This window comes from Tenrec ecaudatus, chromosome 1 (assembly GCF_050624435.1).
Source record: "Tenrec ecaudatus isolate mTenEca1 chromosome 1, mTenEca1.hap1, whole genome shotgun sequence".
Taxonomy (NCBI): domain Eukaryota; kingdom Metazoa; phylum Chordata; class Mammalia; order Afrosoricida; family Tenrecidae; genus Tenrec; species Tenrec ecaudatus.
The window spans coordinates 88,694,016-88,718,927 of NC_134530.1; the positions used below are offsets into that span (position 1 = coordinate 88,694,016).

The 24,912-nt window shown below is 39.8% G+C and overlaps 1 protein-coding gene across 3 annotated transcripts in view; it reads left to right on the plus strand.

Moving 5' to 3' along the window:
- PATJ (PATJ crumbs cell polarity complex component) overlaps positions 1–24,912 on the plus strand; it is a 398,931-nt gene that overhangs the window by 14,319 nt on the left and 359,700 nt on the right. For all 3 annotated transcript variants that reach the window (XM_075557001.1, XM_075557016.1, XM_075557007.1), the window contains exons 2-5: positions 6,730–6,796; positions 6,894–7,060; positions 8,899–9,093; positions 12,286–12,425. In XM_075557001.1, the coding sequence (XP_075413116.1) occupies positions 6,766–6,796; positions 6,894–7,060; positions 8,899–9,093; positions 12,286–12,425 (533 nt within the window). In that variant the 5' untranslated portion in view covers positions 6,730–6,765. The remainder of the gene's footprint in view (positions 1–6,729; positions 6,797–6,893; positions 7,061–8,898; positions 9,094–12,285; positions 12,426–24,912) is intronic.

The window sequence follows — 24,912 nt, forward strand, 5'->3', positions numbered from 1 at the left end:
CTGTCTTTTAGGACTTTATGGCCATGGATTTGGTTTTGTTTTGTTTTAGGATTCAGAAATCTGTTTTAAGCCTTCCAGATGATCCTGATGCAAGCTCAAAATTGAGCAACACTGGCCTAGAGTTAATTAGTCTTATTTCATTCAAGCCAAGACATTTTTAGAATGAAATGGAATGTAATTAATAATGCTGAGTAAGCTGGGACTAGTAGGGCAAATCAGGATGAACAGTTACCCAATTTTGACTAGAATACTCAGGCATATATGGCCTCCTTTTTTAAACACAATTTTAAAAAAATACTGTATTCCCTAGGGACATAGTGGGTTACAACTTGGGTTGCTGACTGCAAGATCAGCAATTTGAAATCGGCAGCCGCTCCATGGGGGAAGATGAGACTTCCTACTCAGAAAGATTTACAGTCTTGGAAACCCACAGGGCAGTTCTATGCCCTATAGGGTTGCTCTTTGTTGGAACCAACTCTGTGGCAGGGAAGTGAGTGAGTAGCTTTCCTTGAAGGAAGCTTGGTGGTCTAGTGGGTTATATGGTGGGGGCTGCTAAGGGAAAGTTCAGTAATTTCAACTCACTAGTTGCTGCTCCAAGGGGGAAAATGAGGCTTCCTGCTCCTGGAAAGATTTACAGCTTCAGAAACCCTCTATTTTGTAGCCATGAGTCTTCAGTGGGTTAAAGTTTCTTAAGCAGGGTTGTTGATGTTTGGTAGAGCTGTCACTTCTGACTCAGAGTAACTGTTTGTACAACAGAACAAAGCATCACCTCGCCCTGCGCTATCTTCACATTCATCGGGTGTTTGAGCCCATTGTTGCAGCCACTGTGTCAGTCCATCTTGTCACGGCCTCTTTTTTTACTTTCCCTCCCCTTTGCCAAGCATGATGTCCTTCTGCAGGGACTGGTCTCTCCTTCCAACTTGTCCAAAATATGTAAGCAAGTCTTGCCAGCCTTGCTTCCAAGGGGCATTCTAGCTGTACTTCATCTAAGATCTGTTTGTTCTTTTTGAAGTGCATGGTACTTTCAATATTCCTTGCCAGCACTGTACTTCAAATGCATAAATTTTTCTTCCGTCTCCCTTGGTCAATGTCCAACTTTCACATGCATATGAGGTAATTTAAAATACCATGGCTTGGGTTAGGTTCACCTGATTTCTCAAAGTAACCTCCTTGCTTTTCAACATTTTAACAAGTCTTATGCAGTAGATCTACCCAGTGCAGTTCTTCATTGGATCTCTTGACTGCTACTTTCACGGTTACTTCCATAAGCATTGGTTGTGGATCCAAACAAGATGAAGTCTTTGAGAACTTCAATCTTTTCTTTGTTTATCACGATGTTACTTATTGGTCTGGTTGTAAGGAATTTTTATTGTTTTATGTTTAGCTGCAACCTATACTGATGGCTGTGATCCCTGATCTCCAACACGAAATGCTTCAAGTCCCTCTCACTTTCAGCAAATATCCATCTGCATATTGAATGTTGCTAATAAGCCTTCCTTCAACCCTGATGCCACTTCTCTGATTAAATAATTGTCCTAAAAGGGCTGTTTGGCTTCCTTGAATTTTATAAGCAATGGAGAAGGAGAATCAAAATCCACAGCTGGGTGGGGAGGGAGGGGAGCAGGGAGGGAGGGGAAAACGAGGAGCTGATACCAAGGGCTTAAGTAGAAAGCAGGTGTTTTGAGAGTGATGATGGCAACATATGTATGAATTTGCTGGACACAAATGATGTATGTACGGATTGTAAAAAGAGTTGTATGAGCCCCTAATAAAATGATTTTAAAAATCCACAGCTGGAAGCTTATTCCTGTGAGGTTATATCAGACGTGTACATCCTCTCTGCCCTTTCTACTAATTCTAACACCAACAATCTCACCAGAAACCCCAACCCTCTGTGATTCTGCGTCTCTGTTGGGTTAAATAATTCATTACAGTGACCACAGAGAACTTACAAACACTACTTGTGATTATGGGAGTTATCAGGTTATAATTCAGATTGTAGAATCGGGGCAGCCTCTTCTCGCTCAGGACCACCGGCCCTTTAAGGCAGAGTAACATTACCTATTTGGATTCTCAGCTGTAATTCTTTACTTATGGAAGTAGATTCCTACATCTTTGTTCCTGGGAGTGGCTAGTGAGTTTGAACTGCCAATCATTCTGTTAGCAGTTAAGCGCTTAACTACTTGTACTACCAGGGCTCCACCTCTTTTCCACATTAGGTCACTCATCATCAAGACGAAAATCCCTGTGTTGCTAGGTGACATGGATTTGCTGATGACTCATAGTGCCTGGTCCTGTGTCATCCTGACAATTATTGCTATGCAGCCACTGTGTCAGTCCATGTTGTCCAGGGCCTTCCTCTTTTTTGCTGCCGCTCTGCTTTACCAAGCATGTTGTCCTTCTCCAGGGACTGGAAACGTATCCAAAGTATGTAAGATGAAGTTTCTCCATCCTTGCCTCCTATGAGCATTCTGGCTGTACTTCTTCCAAGACAGATTTGTTTGTCCTTTTGACAGTTTATGGTACTTTCAATATTCTTGGCCAGCATCACAATCCAAATGCATCAATTCTTCGGTTTCCCTTATTCAATGTCCAATGGTCACATGCATATTAGGCAATGGATATTATAATGGGTCCGGTGTACCTTAGTCCTCAAAGTAACATCCTTGCTTTTCAATACCTTAATAGCTGTTCACATAAAGTAAGTTTTGAATGTGTTTTTAACAGTTTTTGAATGCAGTTTTAAAATTCAACTTTAGGATGCTCTTTTGTGTGTGTGAATGTCTTGCATTAATGGAAAATTCTAAACTATATTAATAATATGAACTTTTTTCCCCCCACAAAGGAAACCCTTTTTGTTTGGGACCCTTGAGTTTTACACTCCACTAACTACAATTAGAAATTGTCTCTCTCTGTCTCCTGTTCTCCAGTCAACTCTGCCCTCCCTCTAAATCCCAGGATTGTTTACAAAAGGCAATTAACACAGACCAGGTATAGCCTGACTTTTTAAAATGAGAGACTCTGCTATCTATTAAAAACCATTAGCAGGACCATTAACGAGGATAGTGATACCAGGAGGCAAAGGGGAAGGTGGGGGACTGGGGGAACCAATCACAATGATCTACTTTTGACCCCCCTCCCAAGGTGACAGACAACAGAAAAGTGGGTGAAGTGAGACATCGGTCAGTGTAAGACATGAAAAAATAATAATTTATAAATTATCAAGGGTTCATGACAGAGGGAGGGAAAAACAAGGGAGGAGCTGATACCAAGGGCTCAAGTAGAAAGAAAATGTTTTGTGAATGATGATGGCAGCATACCGTACATACTCCAGTGTAAGCTAAGTTTTTTAGCACATTTAAAAAAAATCAGTTTTTGTGGTAAAATTAGGTGCCTTGGCAGATATTTGGGTTGGCTTATACTCTAGTATGTATGGTAAGTACAAATGTGCTTGACACAATGGATGTATGTATTGATTGTGATAAGAGCTGTACGAGCCCCCATAAAATGATTAAAAAAAAATAAAATAAAAACCATTAGCATGTTCGCAAGGAGGTCTGGTATCACATAGGAGATCATCAGCAGGAGTGAGCCACTGCCTTGCTTGAGGTTAACTGTTTCCCGTCATTTATAGTTCCATAAACTCAAACCTACTTTATTATTTTACTGATTGATGCTGTAGTTAATATCCCCGAGGATATCTTTTTGTGTCCTTTCGCAAGTATTTCTTTCGGAAAGACACCCAGAAGTAGATATTACGGTTTAAAGAGAATAGAAGTTAAACCTATTGAGTCGTTAGGTGCCATTGAATCAGTCGTAGCTCATAGCACCACCATCTAAAAGAGGACACTGTGCAACAGGATATTAGGGAGAACAGTGCCCGAGGTCTGGCACCACCTTAATCATCACCCCTGTTTGCACCCACTGAGTCAGCCCATCTCATTGAAGGTCTTCCTCTTTTATTGAAAACCCTCAGCTTTACCAACCATGATATCCTCTCTCTAGATGTCCATGTCACATGAGACAAAGTCTTACCATCCGTGTACCCAAGGATCAGATTCTGGCTGTACTTCTCACAAGACAGATTTACTTATTCTTTTGGTGCTCTGTGATACTCTGATTATTCTTCACCAGCACTATAATTCAAAGGCATCTCCTGGAGCTCTTAATCATTATTCAGGGTTTTCCATAAATATGAGGTGTTTGAAAATATCATGGTTTGGGTCAAGTGCACCTTAGTTCTCAAAATTACGGTCTTTGCTTTCTTGCCTTTTAAGTGGGTGTTTTGCAGCAGGCTCTCCCTACACAATGTGTGATTTGCCATGCGGCTGCTGCTTCCATGGCATTAGTTATGTATCCAAGTATAGCGAAACCCTTGACAGCTTACTCTTGGCCATTTATCATGGTGCCGGGTCGCCTTAGTTCAGTTGTGAGGATTATGGCCCTCTTTACAACATACTCCACAGTGAAGGCTGAATCCAGTGAACACTTAATCAAGCGTGGGACCTTTTATTCAGCCCTCATGGCATCTCATTTTAGAAAGTTGTATTCTCATGTACATGTACAGTTATGCTCATCATGTTACACAGCTGTCACCGCTATCTGTTCTGTATTGAGTTTTGGGGAATGACATGGGGCCAGGTCTACCTCCCTTAGGCTGTGCAAAGGAGACTCCACACTAGCCCAAAGCCTATTGCCACAAGGCAGAGGTCAGCTATGTCTCCACCCTCCTTCCTTTTGCCTCATCCAGGCGCCAACTATTCCTCCCTTGGCAGTCTGCTTCTCTGCTGGCTTTGAGAATCTGTCCCGGTGACAACACAGAACTCTCAGACAATACTTAAAATGATGGGGAGTTACTAGGGAGTTAACAGGTTAGCTACCACAAGCCAAGATCAGGAAAGAGTAAGGTTACAGTCATTGGTGTACGGCACACCTATTCTCAGGCAGCAGCCACATCTCTCTCTGGTCCGCATCTTCTTAGTCGTGTGCTTGCTTGGCCTCTGCCTGTGTTCAGGAAGCCCATCTGCTCCCCTGCCTCACTGCCCCAGGTCTTCACTGTGTGATTCCTCTGCTCTAGTGCCTCTCCTCCCTCCCCCATGTCAGACCGGGCACACATGCTACACTGGTTGCACTGAGATAGCTCTCTATAGCCAGAGGAATGGAAACGGACCATTCCCTGAGTCTTTTTAGCTTGGTCCCACCTAACTATTGGCTGGGAGTTAGAGGGTCATATTAAGAAATATTACTTCACCAGTTGTAAGTATGCCTTTTTACTTAATGCCCTTGAATTGGAAGATAAGGAGTTTAATCAGCTGCCCATCCAGGGTTGGTGTAAGAAAAATCTGATTGTACAATACTCAGATTTCCTTGATGGTTCATTTTAACAGTGACCCATTAGTGAAAAATAGCCATGGCGATAAAATTGCCATGACAGTCATAACAGGGTTTTTAAGATTACTTTATATTTTGGGGTCCTTTGAGTTAATTTCTGGGTTTAAAAAAGTAAGGTTCAAAGAGAATGCCAGGTGGGTGGTTTACTTTTGGAGTTTTATCAGCTGTCCAGAAAGGTTCTGGAATCACTTATGCAGCTTGGTGCTTTAACAAAAATTCAAACAATCCTTTTTAACAATCAATTTTATAAAAATTTAATTTCCATTTAATAAAATCTACCATTGAAAACCGGTATAGTTCAGTGCCTTTTGACAAACATATACATCTATAGAACCAGCACCTCATATAAAACAACGTTTCCATTGCCCCCGAAAGCTCCTTCAGAAACTTTCCCTCAACTACCTCCAACACTACGTCAGGTAAACTGATCAACAAATCGAGTATTTTGAGTAGAATTCCTGGGTCATATAGTAATTGCTTTTTGACTTTAAGAAAGTGCCAAACAATTTTCCAAAGAGGTATGCCATTTTACATTCATAGGCGATACTTTAGACTTCTACTTGTATCATTGCCGTCCTTTAATATTGCCCACTTTGGGTTTGAAACTTTAGCTTGTTTTCATTCCTCTAGTTCCTGAATGCTTCCTCTCCCCAGCCCCCACTCCCTCCCATGACCCCGTTCTATCTTATAGATCTGGCTAGACCAGGAGCACACAGTGGTACAGATAAGAGCTCTTGACACATGGAATTCAGGACAGATAACCCCTCAGAAACAGTAGTGGGAGTAGTGATATCATGAGGGTAGGGGGATGGTCAGGGAGAGGGAAGAGGGAGAAAGGGAAACCATCACAGAGTTGGGTACATAGCCACCACCACCATCACCCCAAGGGGACGAATAACAGAAATGTGGGTGAAGGGAGACACCAGGCAGTGTAAGATATGAAACAATAACTATATAATTGATCAAGGATTCATGCTGGTGGGTTGTTGGGGGAGGGAGAGGAAAAAGGAGGAGCGTATACCAAGGGCTCAGGTAGAAAGAAAATGTTTTGGAAATGATGACAACGTATGGACAAATGTGCTTGATATAGTTGATGTGTGGAATGTTTTAAGAGCTGTAAGAGCCTCCAATAAAATGATTTTTTTAAAAGAAAAAAATTTAGCCTGTTGAGTGGGTATAGATAGTGACAGCTCATTGTGGTTTTAATTTGCGTTTCCCTGAATTGCATCTGTCGGTGAAGAATGTGCTTGACGTTCATTTTAATTTTTTCTTTTTTAAGCAGTTGTATAGGTGCATATACACCCATGAAAATTAATCTCTTATACTAATTTTTTTTAGGTTTCTTTTAAAAGTGACTGAAGAGAATAACTCAAAATGCCGGAAAATCCAGCCCCGAACATAATAGGTATATAATTCTGTCGCTAAAGTAATAAATTAATGACACAGGAATTAAATTTAAGGTGGGAATTAACTTTTTCTCTGATTATTCCTGTTCACCCAAGATAAACTGCAGGTCCTGCAGGTTCTTGATCGCCTGAAGATGAAACTGCAGGAGAAGGGAGACACATCACAGAACGAGAAACTGTCGACATTTTATGAGACTCTAAGAAGCCCTCTCTTCAACCAGATTCTCACACTTCAGCAGTCCATCAAGCAGCTAAAAGGACAAGTAAGTTCCCCATCATTTTGCACATCCTTCTCTTCCAACGCAGCTAGAAGGGAAAGGAGACCGGGGCAACCTTCTCCTGGTTGAGCAGAGATAGCGGGTCGACACTGTGACCACAGGTAACTTTGGCGTGGCCGCTTGACAGACAGTGACTCTCAGAGCATTTGTAGTGGGCCTGGCAATATGTTTTTGCACTCATATAAGCGTGGCGGGGAAGAAGCTTTGAAAGTCTTCCGATTTCCTTACGCTTTATAACGCAGTGCTCAAGTCAAACAGACTTTCTGATGAAGTCACAGGAAAATGTGCACACCCTTATGTCACATTACTTGTCTTTTTTTTTAACATGTCTCTTTCAATAATTAACAAATAGTGTTTGTCATCATGGACCTTGTGATTATTATTTCTTTGTAGGCAGTCTCCCTGGGGTGATAATATATATCAGTGCCTCCCTCATTCCCTAAAGCATACCACCTGGATATTTGCGGACTCTTCAAATACAGTTGTTGAACTAAAGGACACATAGCCTCTCTACTTGCAAATCAGTAATCGTTCTCTTGGGTTGGGTTAAGAATAGCGAATTGGATTTAAAACAATGTATTCTGGAAACTGAGCTTGGATAACTGATTACATTTGGGCAGGATTTTCTTTTTTTTTTTGGGGGGGGCAGGATTTTCAATGTAGTTGAAGGTAATTAACAGAACTGTTAATAGGTGAATACAAAATTTGATAAACAATATATTTGGTGATATGTGAATATTCCTGCCTCATGAATATTTAATGAGTATTCATAATTAATTCAAGCATAAGCACTGCACATGTATCTTTCTGTGAATTTCTTCTTTTTTAAAATTTAATTTAATTTTTTAATTTATTTTATTAATTTTAACAATTTATTAGGGGCTCATACAATTCTTATCACAGTTCATACATATACATACATCAATTGTATAAAGCACATCTGTACAGTCTTTGCCCTAATCATTTTTTTCTCCTCTTTTCTTTTTTTACATTTTATTAGGGACTCATACAACTCTTATCACCATCCATCCATATACATACATCAATTGTATAAAGCACATCCATACATTCCCTACCCCAATCATTCTCAAGGCATTTGCTCTCCACTTAAGCCCCTTGCATCAGGTCCTCTTTTTTTTTCCCCCTCCCTCCCCTTTCCCCCCTCCCTCCCCTTTCCCCCCTCCCTCATGTGCCCTTGGTAATTTATACCTCGTTATTTTGTCATATCTTGCTCTATCCTGTCGAGGAGCAGCAGGTGGATTTGAACTGCAGGCCTTGTGGTAAACAGCCCATTGCATAACCACTATGCTACCATGGCTCCTTTGAACATAGACAGATACTTGCGGATGAGCGCAGTGTCTTCCCTTCATGTTTTTATGTCTAGGTGTCTCTCTATGTAAAGTGTACTGAGATGCTAGTGAGAGGTACTGTTTATTTAGGGCACTAACTGTTAGTGTTGAGTGCCACCCATCTGATTCCAACTCCTACCAGCATAGAACTGCCGCATAGCATTTCGTAGGCTGTTCTCTGTATGAGAACCCAGCTCCACCTCTTTTCTCCTCTAGAATCTCTGGGTGTGCTGAGCATTTAAGTGTTGCACCAGCAGAGCTACCGTGGTATTAGTAGAAGCAGAAACAAACTCAGTTACTAACATTTTGTAATAAAACACAGATTCATGTATTTGTGTCATATTTATTCCACATGTATCTATTTAATAGGCAAATTATGCATGTAGCAAGAAAAATACAGTGTTGAATAAATAGAAGTAATGTGTTTTTTACTGACTTCTGTTGATGGTTCTCTTATGTTTCTCTTGCCCACAGCTCAGTTACATGCCTTCCGATGGTTCCACCAATTTTGAATTTTCTAGGAAAGGATTTTTGGTGTTTACAGATGGCTCCATTACTAAAGGAAATGTCGAGCGGCCAGCTGGTAACCCGATTGCATCTGACCTGTTTCCTTGGACCCCTGAGTCAGGAAATGAAGACTTCAACTCATTTATTCAACACAAGGCTCGGGTAAAGTTAGCTGTATTCTACCATGGGAATAATTAATTTCACTTATCCTGTTATAGCTTAAAGTAAGAAACACACTCTTACCTTAAAATGTGTTACTCTGTGTTTGAGGTTATTTTCAAACCTGTGTGTTGGAAATGTGCTGACTCTCCTTTGACACCGTTGTCCACTTGTGGGGAGCCCTGGTGGCATTGTGGGCTAGGCGATGGGCTGCGACCCAAACTGACCAGCCACTCTGTTGAGAACGGTGAGGATGGCTGATCCCGTCAAGAGTACAGTCTCGGAATCCTCCATAGGGTTGCTATGCGTCAGAATTGACGTGATCGTCCTGGTTTGGGCTTTGACCTGTACTTGAAAGGAAAATGATTCTTGCCGGTATTGATCAGGGGTCGGCAAACATTTGAGATGGAAGATTCAATCCTGCCGCTCACAAGAATCAAAAACTTAGTCGTGTTCCATAAGTATATTTTTATAAACAAATGAAATCACCTTAAGCTGAATAATATATGTGAAATGAAACTATGATCGTTTCATTATCATTCTCAGTTTTACTTCAAAACCACGTGTATGTACCAAAAGAGCAGAATTTGGCTCCGGAACCCCAGTTTGCCGACCCCTGGCATTGATCACTGGAAAAACATTGCATATGACTTCTCTAGCAGAAGTGATAAAACTATTGAAACAGCTTTTAATTTCATATCCAAATCCAATGAATGAGAGTTGGCCTAAACCAGATAACTCCGGTGGGGTGCCGGGTTCTGATTTGGACTGCTCACTGCAAGGCCAGCAGCTCAGGAGCACCAGCCCTCAGTGGTGGAAAGACAAGGCTGTCTGCTCCTGGGAAGATCCACAGCCTCAGACCCACACGGCAGCTGCCGAGGGCAACGAGTTGAATGAGAGGGCTAATAAAACTGAGAAATGTAGAGAGACATTCAGAAGGGTAACTTAGTCTTCTCCGTCAGACATATTAAAATTAAATCATAGATATTTGGATATGTTAGTTTTTGTTTGTTCACCTTACGTCTTAATAAGTAAGTTTGCCTTCTGAAACTGAAGCTTGGGTTCGAAAGTGAAAAAAACATGTCTAAGGAAGGATAGATTGTTATTGAAATTAGGTTCTCATCTTACCAAGATATTTACTCTTGGAAGACATAAAGCGTGGTAAGAGAATTTTCTTTAAAAGCTCCTAGGAAGAAGTCTTGTCCCAGCCAGTATGGCCTAGGACAGTTTTTCTTGTCCCTGAATGAACTTCTATCAGGGTAGCAAGGGGTTCTGGGAAATGTAGTCCCTAGGGTGAGAGTCTGTCATGGGTTCCATATTTGCTCTTCTAAATCTACACCTTTGCCCCCTCGCCCCGTCTCATTTACAATGTCCTGTACTTAATTCCTTTTTAGATCTTACAAGAAGACAGTCAAATGTAGAGGAGAGTAGAATAAATGTAAATATTCATAAAAGGCTTATAATGGGCTTAGGATTTATCTGAATGCACTGTGAATATTAAATGTCTCTTCTACCCAATGTTGAAAACTTAAAATGAATGGTGGCTAATATAGGAAACAGTGTGTAAGTCCATCTTCAGCCAATACTTAATTGGATATGTTAAAAAGGGAACTAGGATTAGTTTGGAAAAAACACAGGGTTGTTGGTTTTTTATTGGAAACACGGGCTTTGTGTTTCTAGGGAGTAAAAACTTGAGTTCCACCCAGGAAATTTGCTTTTAAAGATCTGAAGACAGCCCCTCCCCCCTTAATTTTTTTTTTCATTTAAAAAAAGTCATTTTATTGGGGACACATACAATTCTTATTACAATCCATACATTCTTATTACATCCATCCATTGTGTATAGCACATTTGTACATTTGTTGCCATCATCATTCCCAAAACATTCTCTTCTTTTCCCCTTTATCTTGTTTTTTAATTATTTTATTAGGGGCTCATAGCACTCTTATCACAATCCATACATACATCAATTGTGTAAAGCACATTTGTACATTCATTGCCCTCATCATTCTCAAAACATTTGCTCTCCACCTAAGCCCCTGGCATCAGCTCCTCATTTTTCCCCTCCCTTCCCGCTCCCCCCACTCACGAACCCTTAATCATTTATAATTTTTATTTTGTCATATCGTACACTGTCTGATGTCTCCCTTCACCCACTTTTCTATTGTCCGTTCCCCAGGGAGGAGGTTATATGTAGATCCTTGTAATCGGTTCCTCCTTTCCACCCCATCCTTCCTCCACCCTCCCAGTATTGCCAGTCTCACCACTGGTCCTGAAGGGATCATCCGTAAATGGCGGCATTTTAATAGCTGGCTCAGGGTTAGAATGTGCTCATGGATGCAGATGCTCTAAGTTCCCACCAGTAGAGGGAATTCTCCAGAGATAGGACTACGTCTCCTTGTGGTGGCTAACAGTGACAGCAGAACCAGCAGAAAGGGGAGAAATAGGCTTGCTGGCAGACTGGAGTGCCTTTCGTCATTTTTCAGCGCCCTAGTACTATCCTTTAGGCTTTCAGCAACAGAGCCAAAGAGAGTACTGTAACATTTGCCACAGCATTTGCATAGCCTTCGTCATTTGGTGGGAGTTCAGACTATGGCTAGAAGTATCATATTAAGTAAATCATTGCACTTTCCTGGGATTCATCTCATAACATGAGCAGGGTATTAAAGGGCCTCTCTGAGGCCTGGAGGTTGCAAAGCATCGAGCATTCTCTCTTAAGTTCTCTTGGAAATAATCAAGAAGGTTGCCAGAAATAACATTTTTTTTAAAAGATCACTTTATTGGGGGCTCTTAGAGCTCTTATAACAATCCACACATCAATTTTATCAGGCTCATTTGTATATATATTGTCATTATCATTTTCAAAACATTTTCTTTATGCTTGAGCCCTATGGTGTTAGCTCCTTGTTTTTCCCTCCCTCTCGCACCCTCATGGCTCCTTGATCAATGATCAAGTATTGTTATTTTCATATCTTACACCATCTGCTGTCTCCCTTCACCTACATTTCTGTTGTTTGTTCCTCTGGGATGGGGCAGGGGAGGGGGAGTGACATATTACTGAGACGCTGAATTCATTGGACTTTATAGAGATGACAGGAGAAACTGTTCTTGTGTTGAGCAATTTTGTCTCTCTGGAAAGGGTGTCTTGGTTGAATGTAGTACATTGACTTACTTTCTTTTTCCCTCCCGCACCAGGGCCGGCAAATTGACTTCATAGATATACAACGGCCTCCCACGGGAGGCCTTGGATTCAGTGTGGTGGCTCTTCGAAGTCAAAACCTGGGAGAAGCCAATATCTTCGTGAAAGAAGTACAGCCAGGGAGTGTAGCAGACAGGTGAGGAAGATGTTCATTTTTGGTTTCTTCTTTTTTTGGTGGGGAGGCAATATTGAAAAATTTTTATAAAGAAGATTTCAAACTAATATTAAAAATAGTCACAATTATAGTAAATACCGACTGAAACTCTTTGTATGCATTTGTCAGATCTATGGCATACATTTTTGCATACTCTGGTGGCAAGAGTTCGGCTTTATACAGATTAATGCTGAGGTCCAGAAAGGGTGGTAGTTTACCTAAAATCACATGTTCGACAATGCTGGAAGCACACGATTCTAAGACTGACTGACTGCAGACCTATTGCTCATTCTACATCATCACAAGCACGTTTGAACATGATATTTTAGCTGGAGTCTGATTGGTACCATGAAAATATGAATATGCTCTTTCTGTATTGACATGGATGATTAAATTTCAGATTTTAAGAACCTGTTGGTGATATTAGACTACTGATTTATGAAGCTTATTATCAGTGAAAAGGTCCTTCAAATCTGTGTTATCCCCCACAATGCATTTCTGCTTTTGTTTTGTTTTTAAGGGTGTTAAAGTAAGCCTTATGTGTGGGTCTCTGCCATTTCAGGTGTTTGGTATGCTGCTTTTTTTTAATAAATAGTCTATTTAGCATATTATTACTGCATGTTAGACTAGCAACATGGCACATAGTGTTATAAAAAATCCACAGTTGAGTTTTTACATTGGAATTCACATTCTCCATTGATGGGGCTCAATCGTTTCTTACATTCAAATTGCAGAAATCACAGGTTGCCGTGGCTTTGCATCTTAATGTAGCATCCAGCGTGTTATTTGCTCGTGGGTACTCTGTAGAACCACAGCAGCAGACAAATATATTTGAGAGACTGGAGAGATTCTATCCTGTTCTTGGAGATTGGGTGCGCATGGATGATTGTCTGCTTATTGTCCAAATTGTGACCATTTGCAGGGTACGGAGGCAGCTACTGATAATCACACTTTGATGGCAGGTATAAATGAGGACTAGGTTAGCCAACTTAGGCAATTCTAGATAAATCTGGATTTACAATTGGCTTAACATAGTTTAATTAAGGTGACAAACTCCTTTGGTAAATGCCTTATTTACTTAAAAATTTATTATTATTTGGGAATTAATACATATATCCAATCACATCAAGCAGAATTGTACAATTGCTACTACACTCAGTTTCCAAAGTCTTATTTATTTTTTTTGGCCTAACTCTTAAAGCGTTTTCTGCATAAAGTATGACTAAGATGAAATTCACCCAGTATACACTTCGACATTTTGAGGTGTGTAAATCAAGGTTTTTTAGTTTATTCATACTGTGTATGACCAACCACACTGTAATTCCAGAGCATTTCTATCATCCACCAAAGAACCCTCATACCTTTCACTCCTTTCCTCTCCTTGTACTTCCTGACAACCACTAATCGATTTACTGTTTCTATGGTCCAAGTTTTAATTTGGAGCCTTTTGTTTATATGCTAGTCTTTGGAATACTTTGGAGAATACTGGTTTAATATATTTATTCTACCAAAAGCTGTTTATTACACTCCCTAGTTATTTGGTATCTAAAAATTTGATGTCTATATATATTAATCCTGTTGACATAAAATTCAGCACCATTGTTTGACATGTGAATTGAATCTCTGCTCCAGGCTGACCTTCCAATACTGTAGTGCCTTTAGGTACTACTGTCATGAATCCCCTCATTTGCCTGTGTTCACCATTTACTTCTCAATTCTTTTATCGGTGTCATGAAGAACATTGCCAAATAACTTGTTGGAATGTTGCCATCCAATATGCCTAAATTGTTTTCCTGGGCTACCATGTATAAAATTGAATATATGTCACCTCTAACCTCAAGAACACAGAGATGGAACCATCAAATAAAAGACAGGGTTATTTGGAGTTAAGAGTCTCTTACTAGAAAGGAAAAAAATAATGCAGATCCCTTAGATAGAAGTCTTACAGAGTAGGTTTGAGTACTGATTTTTTTCTAGGTGTGTAATCTTGGTCAAGTTACTTAATCCTACTAAATGTATGGCAATGCTGTGGTGAGCTTCAGATGAACAACAGTCATTTCTATAGCAAAGTGTTAATCCCATAATAAAGACTCAGTATACATTTGCTCTTATTCCTCTTCTACTGGTAACATACAAAATAACATCATATATAAAACCCATTCAGTACACTGTATCTGTCTTTCTACTTTTCCTCCCTCTAATGAAGTACAGGTCCATGTATATCACATGGCTGATGAATTCACATAGTACTGCATTAGCGTATGGTGATTGTTCAGTGTTTTTTTTGTGTGCTGAATGAAAAATAGGTGGGTGCCCTATCATTCATACGTGCTCTTGGGATTTTCTAGCTCTTGTCTGTCAGTTTGTTGCATTGAGGGGCTTGCCATGTTGGTGTGATGATGGAAGCTGTGCCACTGGTATTTCATTTACCAGCAGGTGACCCAGAGTAGACCAGTTTCAGCAGAGCTTCAGACGATAGACTAGAAAGAATGGAGAGGTGCTCGACTTCTGAAAACTTAACATGGGAAAATCTCATGAATAGTAGCAAACATTGTTTTATATACATGCAAGAAAATGGACCTGTGAGATTAGAAGACTCTCAAAAGATACCTGGAGAAGAGCTGCTTCCTTAAAGTAGCACTGACCTTACTAATGTGGGAGGAGCAGAGCTTTTGGGACCTTCCTTTACTGGTGGCGCATGACTCAAAATGAGAAGGAACTGCAAACACCCATTCAAATTGGAATGTGGGATGTGTGAAGAATGGCGCTAGGAAGATTCTAAGTCATCAGAAATGGAATGCGTAAAGATCGATAATCCTAGGCATTAGCGAGCTGAAATGGACTGGTATTGGCCATTTTGAATCAGACAGTCAAGTGGTCTATCTGTCAGAAATGACAAATTATAGAAGAATGGCGTTGCATTCTTCATCAAAAATAATATTTCAAGATTTGTTACACAAAACTAAAACTATTATGCAAATGTACAAACCAACTACTAATGCCAAAGATGAGAAATTTAAGAATTTAAAAAATCAACTTCTGCAATATGAAATAAATCAAACGTACAAGCAGGAGATCCCAATTATACCTTACAAATCCGGCTAGACCAGAGGATATACACTGATACTGATAGGAACTGGAAACACAGGGAATCCAGCACAGATGAATCCTTTAGGACCAGTGTTGAGAGTAGCGATACCGGGATGGTGAAAGGAAGGGGGAACCGATCATAAGGATCTACATATAACCCCCTCCCAGGGGATGGACAACCGAAAAGTGGGTGAAGGGAGACGTTGGACAGTGTAAGACATGATAATATAATAATTATAAATTATCAGGGATTCATTGGGAGATGGGGTGTGGGGAGGGAGAGGAAAAATGAGGAACTGATACCAAGGGCTCAAGTAGAAAGCAAATGTTTTGATAAAGATGATGGTAACAAATGTACAAATGTACTTGACACAATGGATGTATGTATGGATTGTGATAAGAGTTGTATGAATCCCCAATAAAATGATTTTAAAAAAAGATAAGTACTAATTGTAGAATTAAAAAAGTTGGTTACAAAGAAGGATCAGCAATTGGAAAATATGTCCTTGATGAGAGAAATGGTGCTGGAAATCACATGATAGAACTTTGTAAGACTGTTGACTTATTCATTGCAAATATGCTTTCCAGTAACATAAATGGTGCCTATACATGTGGACTTTGCTATCTGTAACACACAGGCCTCAAACTGACTACATCTGTGAAAAGAAATAATGGAGATTAACATAATCAGACAGACCAAGATGAGAGACAACCTGTGGGAGAGACCACCATTTGCTCATATGTAAACTTGAGTTGAATGTGAAGAAAATAGAAAACAAGTCCCTAAGAGCCAATGTATGACCTGGAGTATATTGCACCTGAACTTTAGACTTGATGCATTGAATACTAGTGACTGAAGACCAGATGAATTGTGGGATGTTGTTAAAATACCATATATGAAGAACCCAAAGGTTGTTAAAAACAGAAGAAAGTAAATCCCAAACTAGGTGCCAAAAGAAACGGAAACTTGCTGTTGAACATAAAATACCCAAAACAAAAAAAGAACTGATTAAAGGAACGATTGAAAGGTCCAAAGGCTTGGAGTTGAAGGTCAACACTTGGCATTTCTTAAACTGAAAATACCGAAGAAAGTTCAAGCCTTGAATTGCAATATCTAAGGATAAGAGCAAAATAAAGAAGCCGCGGTTGCACTGTGGATTAATGCCTTGGGTTGTGTGGCATTTACATAATTTCCCGTCAATTTGCTAAAGGGTGAAATCTAGCCTGTCAATCAAGGTATAACCCATGAGCCCTCCTTGTGAGCATGGACTCCTGAGTATTCTGGGAACTCCTATCTTCCTCCCTGGAGGTTGGACACACATTCTCTGCTTAGTATTGCTGTTGACAAGACACATGGAGCTACGCTAGACCCCTGGAGCTGAAGGAGTCACATGGAGACCTACATCAGTACTGATAGGCTTACACCACCACTGGATCCACAAGACTTTCCACCCACTGACCTGTGATCTTCCTGCATTTGGTGTCATTGCATGTGATTTGTGAGTCTGAAGAGGAATTTATAGATTGGTAGTGGACATATGGACTAATACCAGACTAATGGATTTGATTTGGACTTGCCTGTGCCTGGGATGTTTTCTCAATATCCAATCCTCTTGTATATCAAACGCTTTCTTATACACATATGAGTGTTTAGGAATTTGTTTCTCTAGTCAACCCAGACTCACAAAGGCTGCTAACAGGAATATCAGTGCTTCAAACCAACCAGCCACTCCATCATAGAAAGATGAGGCTGTTTGCAACCTTAAATAATTATAGTTTTGAAAATTCTTCATAGAGTCATTATAAGTTTGGATCTACTCAATGGCAGTGTGCTTTATAGAGTTAATGGCAAAATACTGAATAGTACAGGAAGCATAAAGGATGATCAAAGAAATACATACAGTCATTCTACCACAAAATATTCTTAGCCAGTAAGCCCTGTCAAGTGGTAGCATATGACCAAGTGGTAGCATATGACCAAGTGGTAGCATATGACCAAGTGGTAGCATATGACCAAGTGGTAGCATATGACTGAGGGTATTGAAGGAAGAATTCCAAGCCACAGGAACTGGTAAAATCCCATTGGAAAGACTATCAGAGGTGCTCACTTGTCTATGTTAAGACATTTGGAAGGAAGGGCCAGAATATCAAGCCAATTCAGAAGACAATGTGGATGGGGAATTCCATTGTTGCTATCAGGTAGTTATGGTCTAAAAGTAGAGAATACTAGAAAGAAAGATATACATATAATTGACTGTGCAGAGACATTTGATTTGGATAACATTGAAGGGATGTGAATTCCAGAAAACTTCCTTGTGCTCATGAGGAACCTGTAGCTAGACCCAAGGGACGTCTGTTGGAGAGTAGCCTATATATTCAGTTACTTATTCATTATTTCATATTACATCATCATGCATTCGCTGTAGGAAATTACAAATAGAGGCATTGAGAAAAACTGATAGAAATTGTATAGACTAGAGGTCTATTCAGAGCTTCGGTGGCAGAAATGTTACGGATTCAGCTGTGATCTGTAAAGTCAGTAATTTGAACTCCAAGGGATAATGATGAGATTTTCTTCTATTTTTTCCCCCAGATATAGCTGAAGTCAGTCATATCAAAGTTCTCTTATTTCTTGTTTTTTTTTTTTTAATCATTTTACTTGGGACTCGTACAACTCTTATCACAATCCATTGGAGTACAGTCCTTCGCAAGACTGTGTAATTATCCTTTTGTTTTCATTACGGTCTGTTGTAATGTCCCCCTTTTCATCCCTTATCTTTGCTATTGAAATTTGTTCCCTCCTTTCATTGGTTAGGTTTGCCAGTGGTCTCTTGATTCTGTTTGTCCTTTCAAAGAACCAACTTTTAGCAGTTGTTTTTTTCCCATAGTTTTCTTACTTTCCCTCTCCTGAATCTCAGCCCTGATTTATTTTTATTTCTTTTCTTTTACTATTAGTAGGATGGGCCTGTGGACTCTGCTCTGGTTGCTGTAAATTTTGTGCCAGCATATGGATCATAATTCTCTCTTCCTTTTTCAGGTGTGCATGTATTGCTATGAAACTTCCTCTGAGAACTGCCTGTGCTGTGTCCCATGAATTTTGGTATGCTGTGTTCTCATTCTCATTGGTTTCCAGAAATTTCTTAATTTCATCTCTGATCTGGGCCATTACACATTCCTTTTTCAATAGTTATTCATCCTCCAATTGTTTGCTCTTGTTTTCTTCATCTTCTTTTTTAATTTCCAGCCTTAGGGCACAGTGGTCAGAGAGAGAGGTCTGTATGATATCAATGTGCTTACATTTATGCAGATTCACCTTATGCCCCAGCATGTGGGCTATCTTCAAATATGTGCCATGCGAAAAAATGTGAATATTTTTGTATTTGGATGAAGAACTCTGTAAATATCAGGTCAAATTGTCTAATTGTATTGTTTAGATGTCTAGTTGTTCTTTGATTGGTATGACTTTCTCCAGCCTCTGCTTCTCAGCCTATTTTTGTCTGTAGCCTTTAGATGTAACTCCTGTAGGCAGTAGATTGATGGGCTGTGTCTTCTAAGCCAGTCTGTTATCCTCAGTTTTTTAATTCTTGAGTTCAGTCCATTGATATTCAGGGTTACTATCTCCACCTGTGAAGTCTGTGATGTCATTGTATACCTTTTGTGTTGGTATTTTTCTACCTTCCTCTCTTATTAGTGTGTTGTGCATATGTGTATCATTCTTGACTTCTTTCCATCCTTAAGCCAGTGCTATCTTGGGTTTTTTTCTCTCTTTGTTGTCCTCTGGGTGTGGCTGTTCTATGTGGCTGTCTCTTTTTTATGCTTTATTAGTGTTGTTCTTCTGTTCAGACTGGGTCGACAAGGATCTTTTGTAGGGCTGGGTTTCTTCTAACATATTCTTTTGAGTTTTTTCTTGTCTGGGAAGACTTACTTCTCCATCTAGCTTGATCGATAATTTGGCTGGGTAGAGTATTCTTGGGTTTACATTGTTTTCCTTCAATTTTTGGAATATGTTACTCCACTCTTCTTCATAGTGTCTGTTGATAGGTTGGGAACCTTTATATGTGATTGCTTGTTTTTCCGTAGCTCTCATGATTTTCTCCTTTTCCTCAAAGTTGGATAGTTTAACTATTATGAACCGTGATGACTTCTTGCTTTCACTCAAGCTGGTGTTCCTTCTGCCTCCTGAATGGTTGTCTGGTTTTCATTCATTAAGCTGGGGAAGTTTTCTTCCAAGAATTCTCTCAGTTGCAGATGACTTATTTGTTGTACTTTCCTCCGTTAATCCAATTATCCTGATGTTGTACCTCTTCATAGCATCAGACATAGCTATTTAGTGTCTCTGTTGATCTTATTAGATTTTTGTTCACATTTGTTAAAGTCTGCTTGGCTGTCCTCTAGGTTACTGGTGCGGTTCTGTGCCTCCTCCAGTCGATTGACAAAGTCTGAGTCTGCTACTGGTTTTTGTTATCTCTTCCCTAAGATCTTGTATTTCGCTTTTGTGTGTGGTGTTTATCTCCTTTATCATTTCATCCGTTTTCTGTATTGCTTCTCTCAGATCTGGTATGACTCCAAGCGGCATTCCGAAAATTTCTTTCTGTGGCAGATCAACGTCTGCTTCTATGCACATCATTAAGTTCAGGACATCTCCTGTTTTGTTTTTTTTTGTTGTTGACATTGTTGGGGCTGATTACTGTTTGCGTTGTGTTGCCAGGTGCCATTTTCCAGTGAACCGAAGAGCACTGGCTCTCTCTGGGAGACTCATAGGAATGCTTCTTCGGAATGCCTGCAACTAATTTCACTATGGAATTGGCCTACCACTTTATCCTCCTGTGGCTTTACTAGTCAACCAGTATTCTGTTATTTGGAGGACAAGTTTGATGGTCCTATTAGGGGATGTTGGTTGGGTTGTTGTAGACCCACAAGGATGGTGCTGTACTGGGTGATCTCACAGGAAGCTGTGATGGAGTGGCCCATGGCACCTTGAGGACAATGGGTTTGCAGGGGTGCCTTCTTTAACTGGAATGCCACAGAAGGCTGGTGGGTTGCCCACTTTTGTATAGAGCTCTATGAATGTTGGGCAGAATTGCCTTTATCGTGTATATTACTGCAGAGGTTTGGCAAAGGTTCCCTCAGCAGCGTGAAACTTTGGCGAGTGTTGGCCAGCTGCCGTAGGCTGTGTGAAGCACTACAGCAGGCAGGAGGAACTTCCCTCAGTCACGTGGGACCACATAGGACAAGTCGAAGCATTCCCAGACATGCAGGCAGTATTTTCCCAGAAGAAGGTGGGTGAGATTTCCCCAGCCATGTGTTAAGTATTGCATTGGGCAGGCATGTGGAATTTCCCCGAGAAGAAGGCGAACAGGATTTCCTGGGGAAGAAGTTGGGCAGGATATTCCCTGCTGGATAGTGGGCGGGCTTTCCCCAGCCTTGGGTTTACATTCTAGTGGGTTGAGTTCTCCCAGCTATGTGGAGGGCAGGCGTAAATGCCCTAGGCTAAGGGGAATGGTCTGGAGGTCTGTGTGGAATGTGAGAGGAAAGGAAAGAGAAAAAGTGAAGAAAGAAAAACACAGCCCACTAAGAGAAGAGGGGGAAACAAAAGTAACATTTTAGCTGAGCCCTAATCCCTGACCCTGGGCCTGGATGGGTTTTACAGTGTTGGAAACTCACAGGGGCCATTATGCCCCATCTTATATGGTTGCTGTGATTTGGCATTGATTCAATGGCAGTAAGTTGAGGAATACTAGGGGCTACCCTCCAAAACCCAAATTTATTTTTCAAAGCTATGTATTTAATTTTATTTTAAAAAAAACAACCTTCAAAGTACGCTCCATTCCACTTAATACATTTGTCAAATATGTGATTCCATTCTTGGAAACATTTTTCCAACTCATCTGTTTGGGTGTCTGACAACACCTTCATCATTTTTTTCTTCACTTCTTCTATATTGTCAAATTGATCTCCTTTCATTTCCCTCTGTATACATGGAAACAAGAAGATCTCTTACAGAGTGAGGACAGGTGAGTTAGGTGCTTGAGGCAAGAGAGGCATGCTGTTTTTTGCCAAAAACTTGTATACTGAGATGACTGCGTGAGCAGATACATCATCATGGTGGCAAAACCAGTCCCCTGTGGGCAACAAATCAGGCCTTTTTTTTTTTTGGTCACACACTATTCAGTCTTTTCAGAATCTGTAAATAGAAAGCTTGATTCACAGTCTGACCTGGTGGAATTCCAAATGCACTACGAGTTGACATTTTCATCTGTTTAGGAAGTTGACGGATGTTCGGAGCAAGGTTTATCATCCATTGACATTTCACCTTTTTTTGAAATGAGAAAATCACTCATAAACTTGAGTTTTTCCCATGGTGCTCTCCTTGTAAGCTGTGCTCAACATCACAATTTCTGCAGCATTTTTCCTGAGCAGGAAACAAAATTTCACAGCTACATGCTATTCTCTTAAGTCAATCATCACAAGAAACAAGGTTCAAGTGAAACTGCTTTCACCAAAAAATTCACTGTGACCGGAGAGAACCTTTGTAGGTGACACTACTGGGTGCACTAACTCAGAGTGAGTTGCTTGATGCTCCCCTAGTGGGAAAATATGTACGACAAAAGCTCCACTCTGTTCAGCACAATTCTGTTTTTTGGGGGGTACCCCCTTGTATGCCATTAAAAATAGTTATGTTCTAGAAACACTTCAAAGCACTAAAAGTTTTGCCTCTGTATCCATTCAATTATTTATTTAATAGATATTTATTAAAACTGCGTGCTTGGTATTGGAAATAGACTGACAAACTAAGGGACAGGATCCTAACCGTCTTTTGCACAATCCTTGCGTGTCAGTTCCTCTTTACTGTTAGCTATGTCATATTGAAATGAGTGCTTCTAAAACAGAAGCATTTGATTATTTGATCATCAATCGAAAGAACTTTAAAAAAACTTTCATGGAAAAATGGAATTGATCGATAATGATACTTTCCACAACGTTCTCGAAGCCCTCTTGGGTGTTAAAGTTCTTTGGCCGAGACTGTGGGGTATAGGTAGAAGATTTGCCAGGGTCTGCAGGCTGCTCCGAGTGTGGCGGGTTAAAGAGAGGCTTGACCCTATGAGAGTTGGATCCAAGGTTGCCTGAGCACATTGCAAGATGCTACAAGAAGGGCCTGCAGAGAGGTAGGAGTCAGCCATCAGGTCTTTCTAGCGCCATGTAAAAGATCTGCATGGTCTCGGTAAGCTCTTTCTTCCTTTGAACACTTCCCATGTAGAATTAGGTTATTTTTGGAGCCTGCTTCAGACATGTTGGTTGTTGTAGTCATGAAAATTCATTAGTTGGTAGAAAGACTAGAACCGGTCTCTTCTTGAATGGAAAGTGTGAATTCAGTGATATATTGTCAATTGAGAAGCTTTTGTAATATGAGGAAGTTAAATTAGAAATAATAGTAAAACTGATTCTATTAAACTTTCAAGCATACCCAAAAATTCAATATATTTTAGATACCTCTTCTGTAGTTTATTCATGTTGGATTGAATTTGTATTCCATGAGCAGACACTAACTGGAAAGAAAGGAGTTTCCGTAGAAACCTCCCAGGTAGGAGGGTAAGTTAAATAAAAATAGATTGATTTCCGGAAAGTAGAACATTTGTGCATGACTAATTTGAGATGCAAAATGAATTACATTAGAACTGAAGTGATTCAGAGAAACTCATTCATTCTGGGTTATTTAGGAATATCCCTAAATGAGCAAGTTGTGAATAGGATTTTAGGTGATGAGTTAGTGAGAGGAGGGCATTAAAAGTGAAATGGAATGATTTGTCGATACTGTCCTTTAGTGTTCACATTTAAAAATAAAAATATCTTAGGACGGAACAAAGTTCACAAGAATCATTTGCAAGCAAAGTATTTTAAAGTTATAAAATCATTGTGAAAGTAATACGTACGAGTGTTACAGAAAAAAGTATCTGAAAATACAATAATAATAATAATAAAAAAACAATACTTGGACTTTTACTCACCTGACATAACTAGGACAGACATTAGAGAATATTCTTTTGAGGAGCTGATATCAAAGAGTTTAAGAAGAAAGAAAATGTTTTGAAATGGATTGTAGTAGCAAATGTACAATTATGCTTGGACTATTTGAATTATGGAATGTTATGACATCTGTAAGAGCTCCCAATAAAGTGAATTAATTTTAAAAAAGGAAAAGAAAATATTCTTTCAATAAAGATAGGTCCCAGAATATATACAATTTTATATTTTATTCTTATCTCTTAATAACATGCCGATTGACTTTTCTAATACTAATAAAAACATGTTAAACCACAATTTGAGTGATATTCACAATCTGTTGTGACAACTACCCACAATTTAAGTTTCAAAAATTGAAGTACTCAACTTGCTAATTCCAACTTGCTAATCTAAAACCTGTAAATTCTTATCTTCAGAGGAGTTAAAATTTAATGCAGAAGATTGTAGCATGTTCTGTGGACAGCATACACATTTCCTATATTGGAGTATTCAGTAACTAATAAGTAAAGTGGTTTCTGGTAGCCTTGTGATGTTATGAGTGATGGAGGGGAGACTAAACTGGGCTGGAAGGGATGGACTGAGTTTGGATGAACACAGTGGAAGGGCATTTGAATTGGAAGCTACAATTTCCAGAGCCGGAAATGCCAGGAGTGTTGAGAGGGCGTCAGTGGATCGGAGTGTTTGGAGAAGGGATTGCTGTGGGAGGCAGTGAAAGCGAACGCTTGTAAAGCACTCAGCACAGGACCTGGTTCACAGGAAGTACTCCATAAAAAACCCTAAAAAATACCCCACTCATTTCTTTGTTAAATCGTCTTTTTTTAAAACCTTGCTTAGGAATTAGGACACTGGTGTTTGGAAGACAGATAAGAACTCAGATAATCTCTACTGAATTTCTGGAACTAGTATTTGACCTTCAATGACAATTGTTGGACATATGACAGGGAAACCTGGATGAATCTGCTAAAGAGGAGGTCCTTGGTGAATTTAAGAGTGTATTTGTCGTAGTGCGTGTGCGTGGGAGTCAACGTGGAAGAGGTCCAGGAATACTGGACTTGGGCAGCAATGTGGGCAGCGCCCATACTTGCAAAACATTAGCAGTGATGCTCTATAAATTATTTTTATTTCAATCTCTAGTCAAATTGCTTTTAAAATGTGTATGTGTATGCACGCACGTGTGTAATTGTATTAAGGATGCACTATCTAATTAGTTAATTAGTTGGTTAATGAGTGCTTTCACGAAAGAACTCCCAAGAGCTCTGTTGCATATAATGAAGTGATTATTTGAATGAATACACTAAGTCAAGTGGTAATATGAGCAATAATAGACTATTGTAAACTTGAGCAACAGAGTCTTATG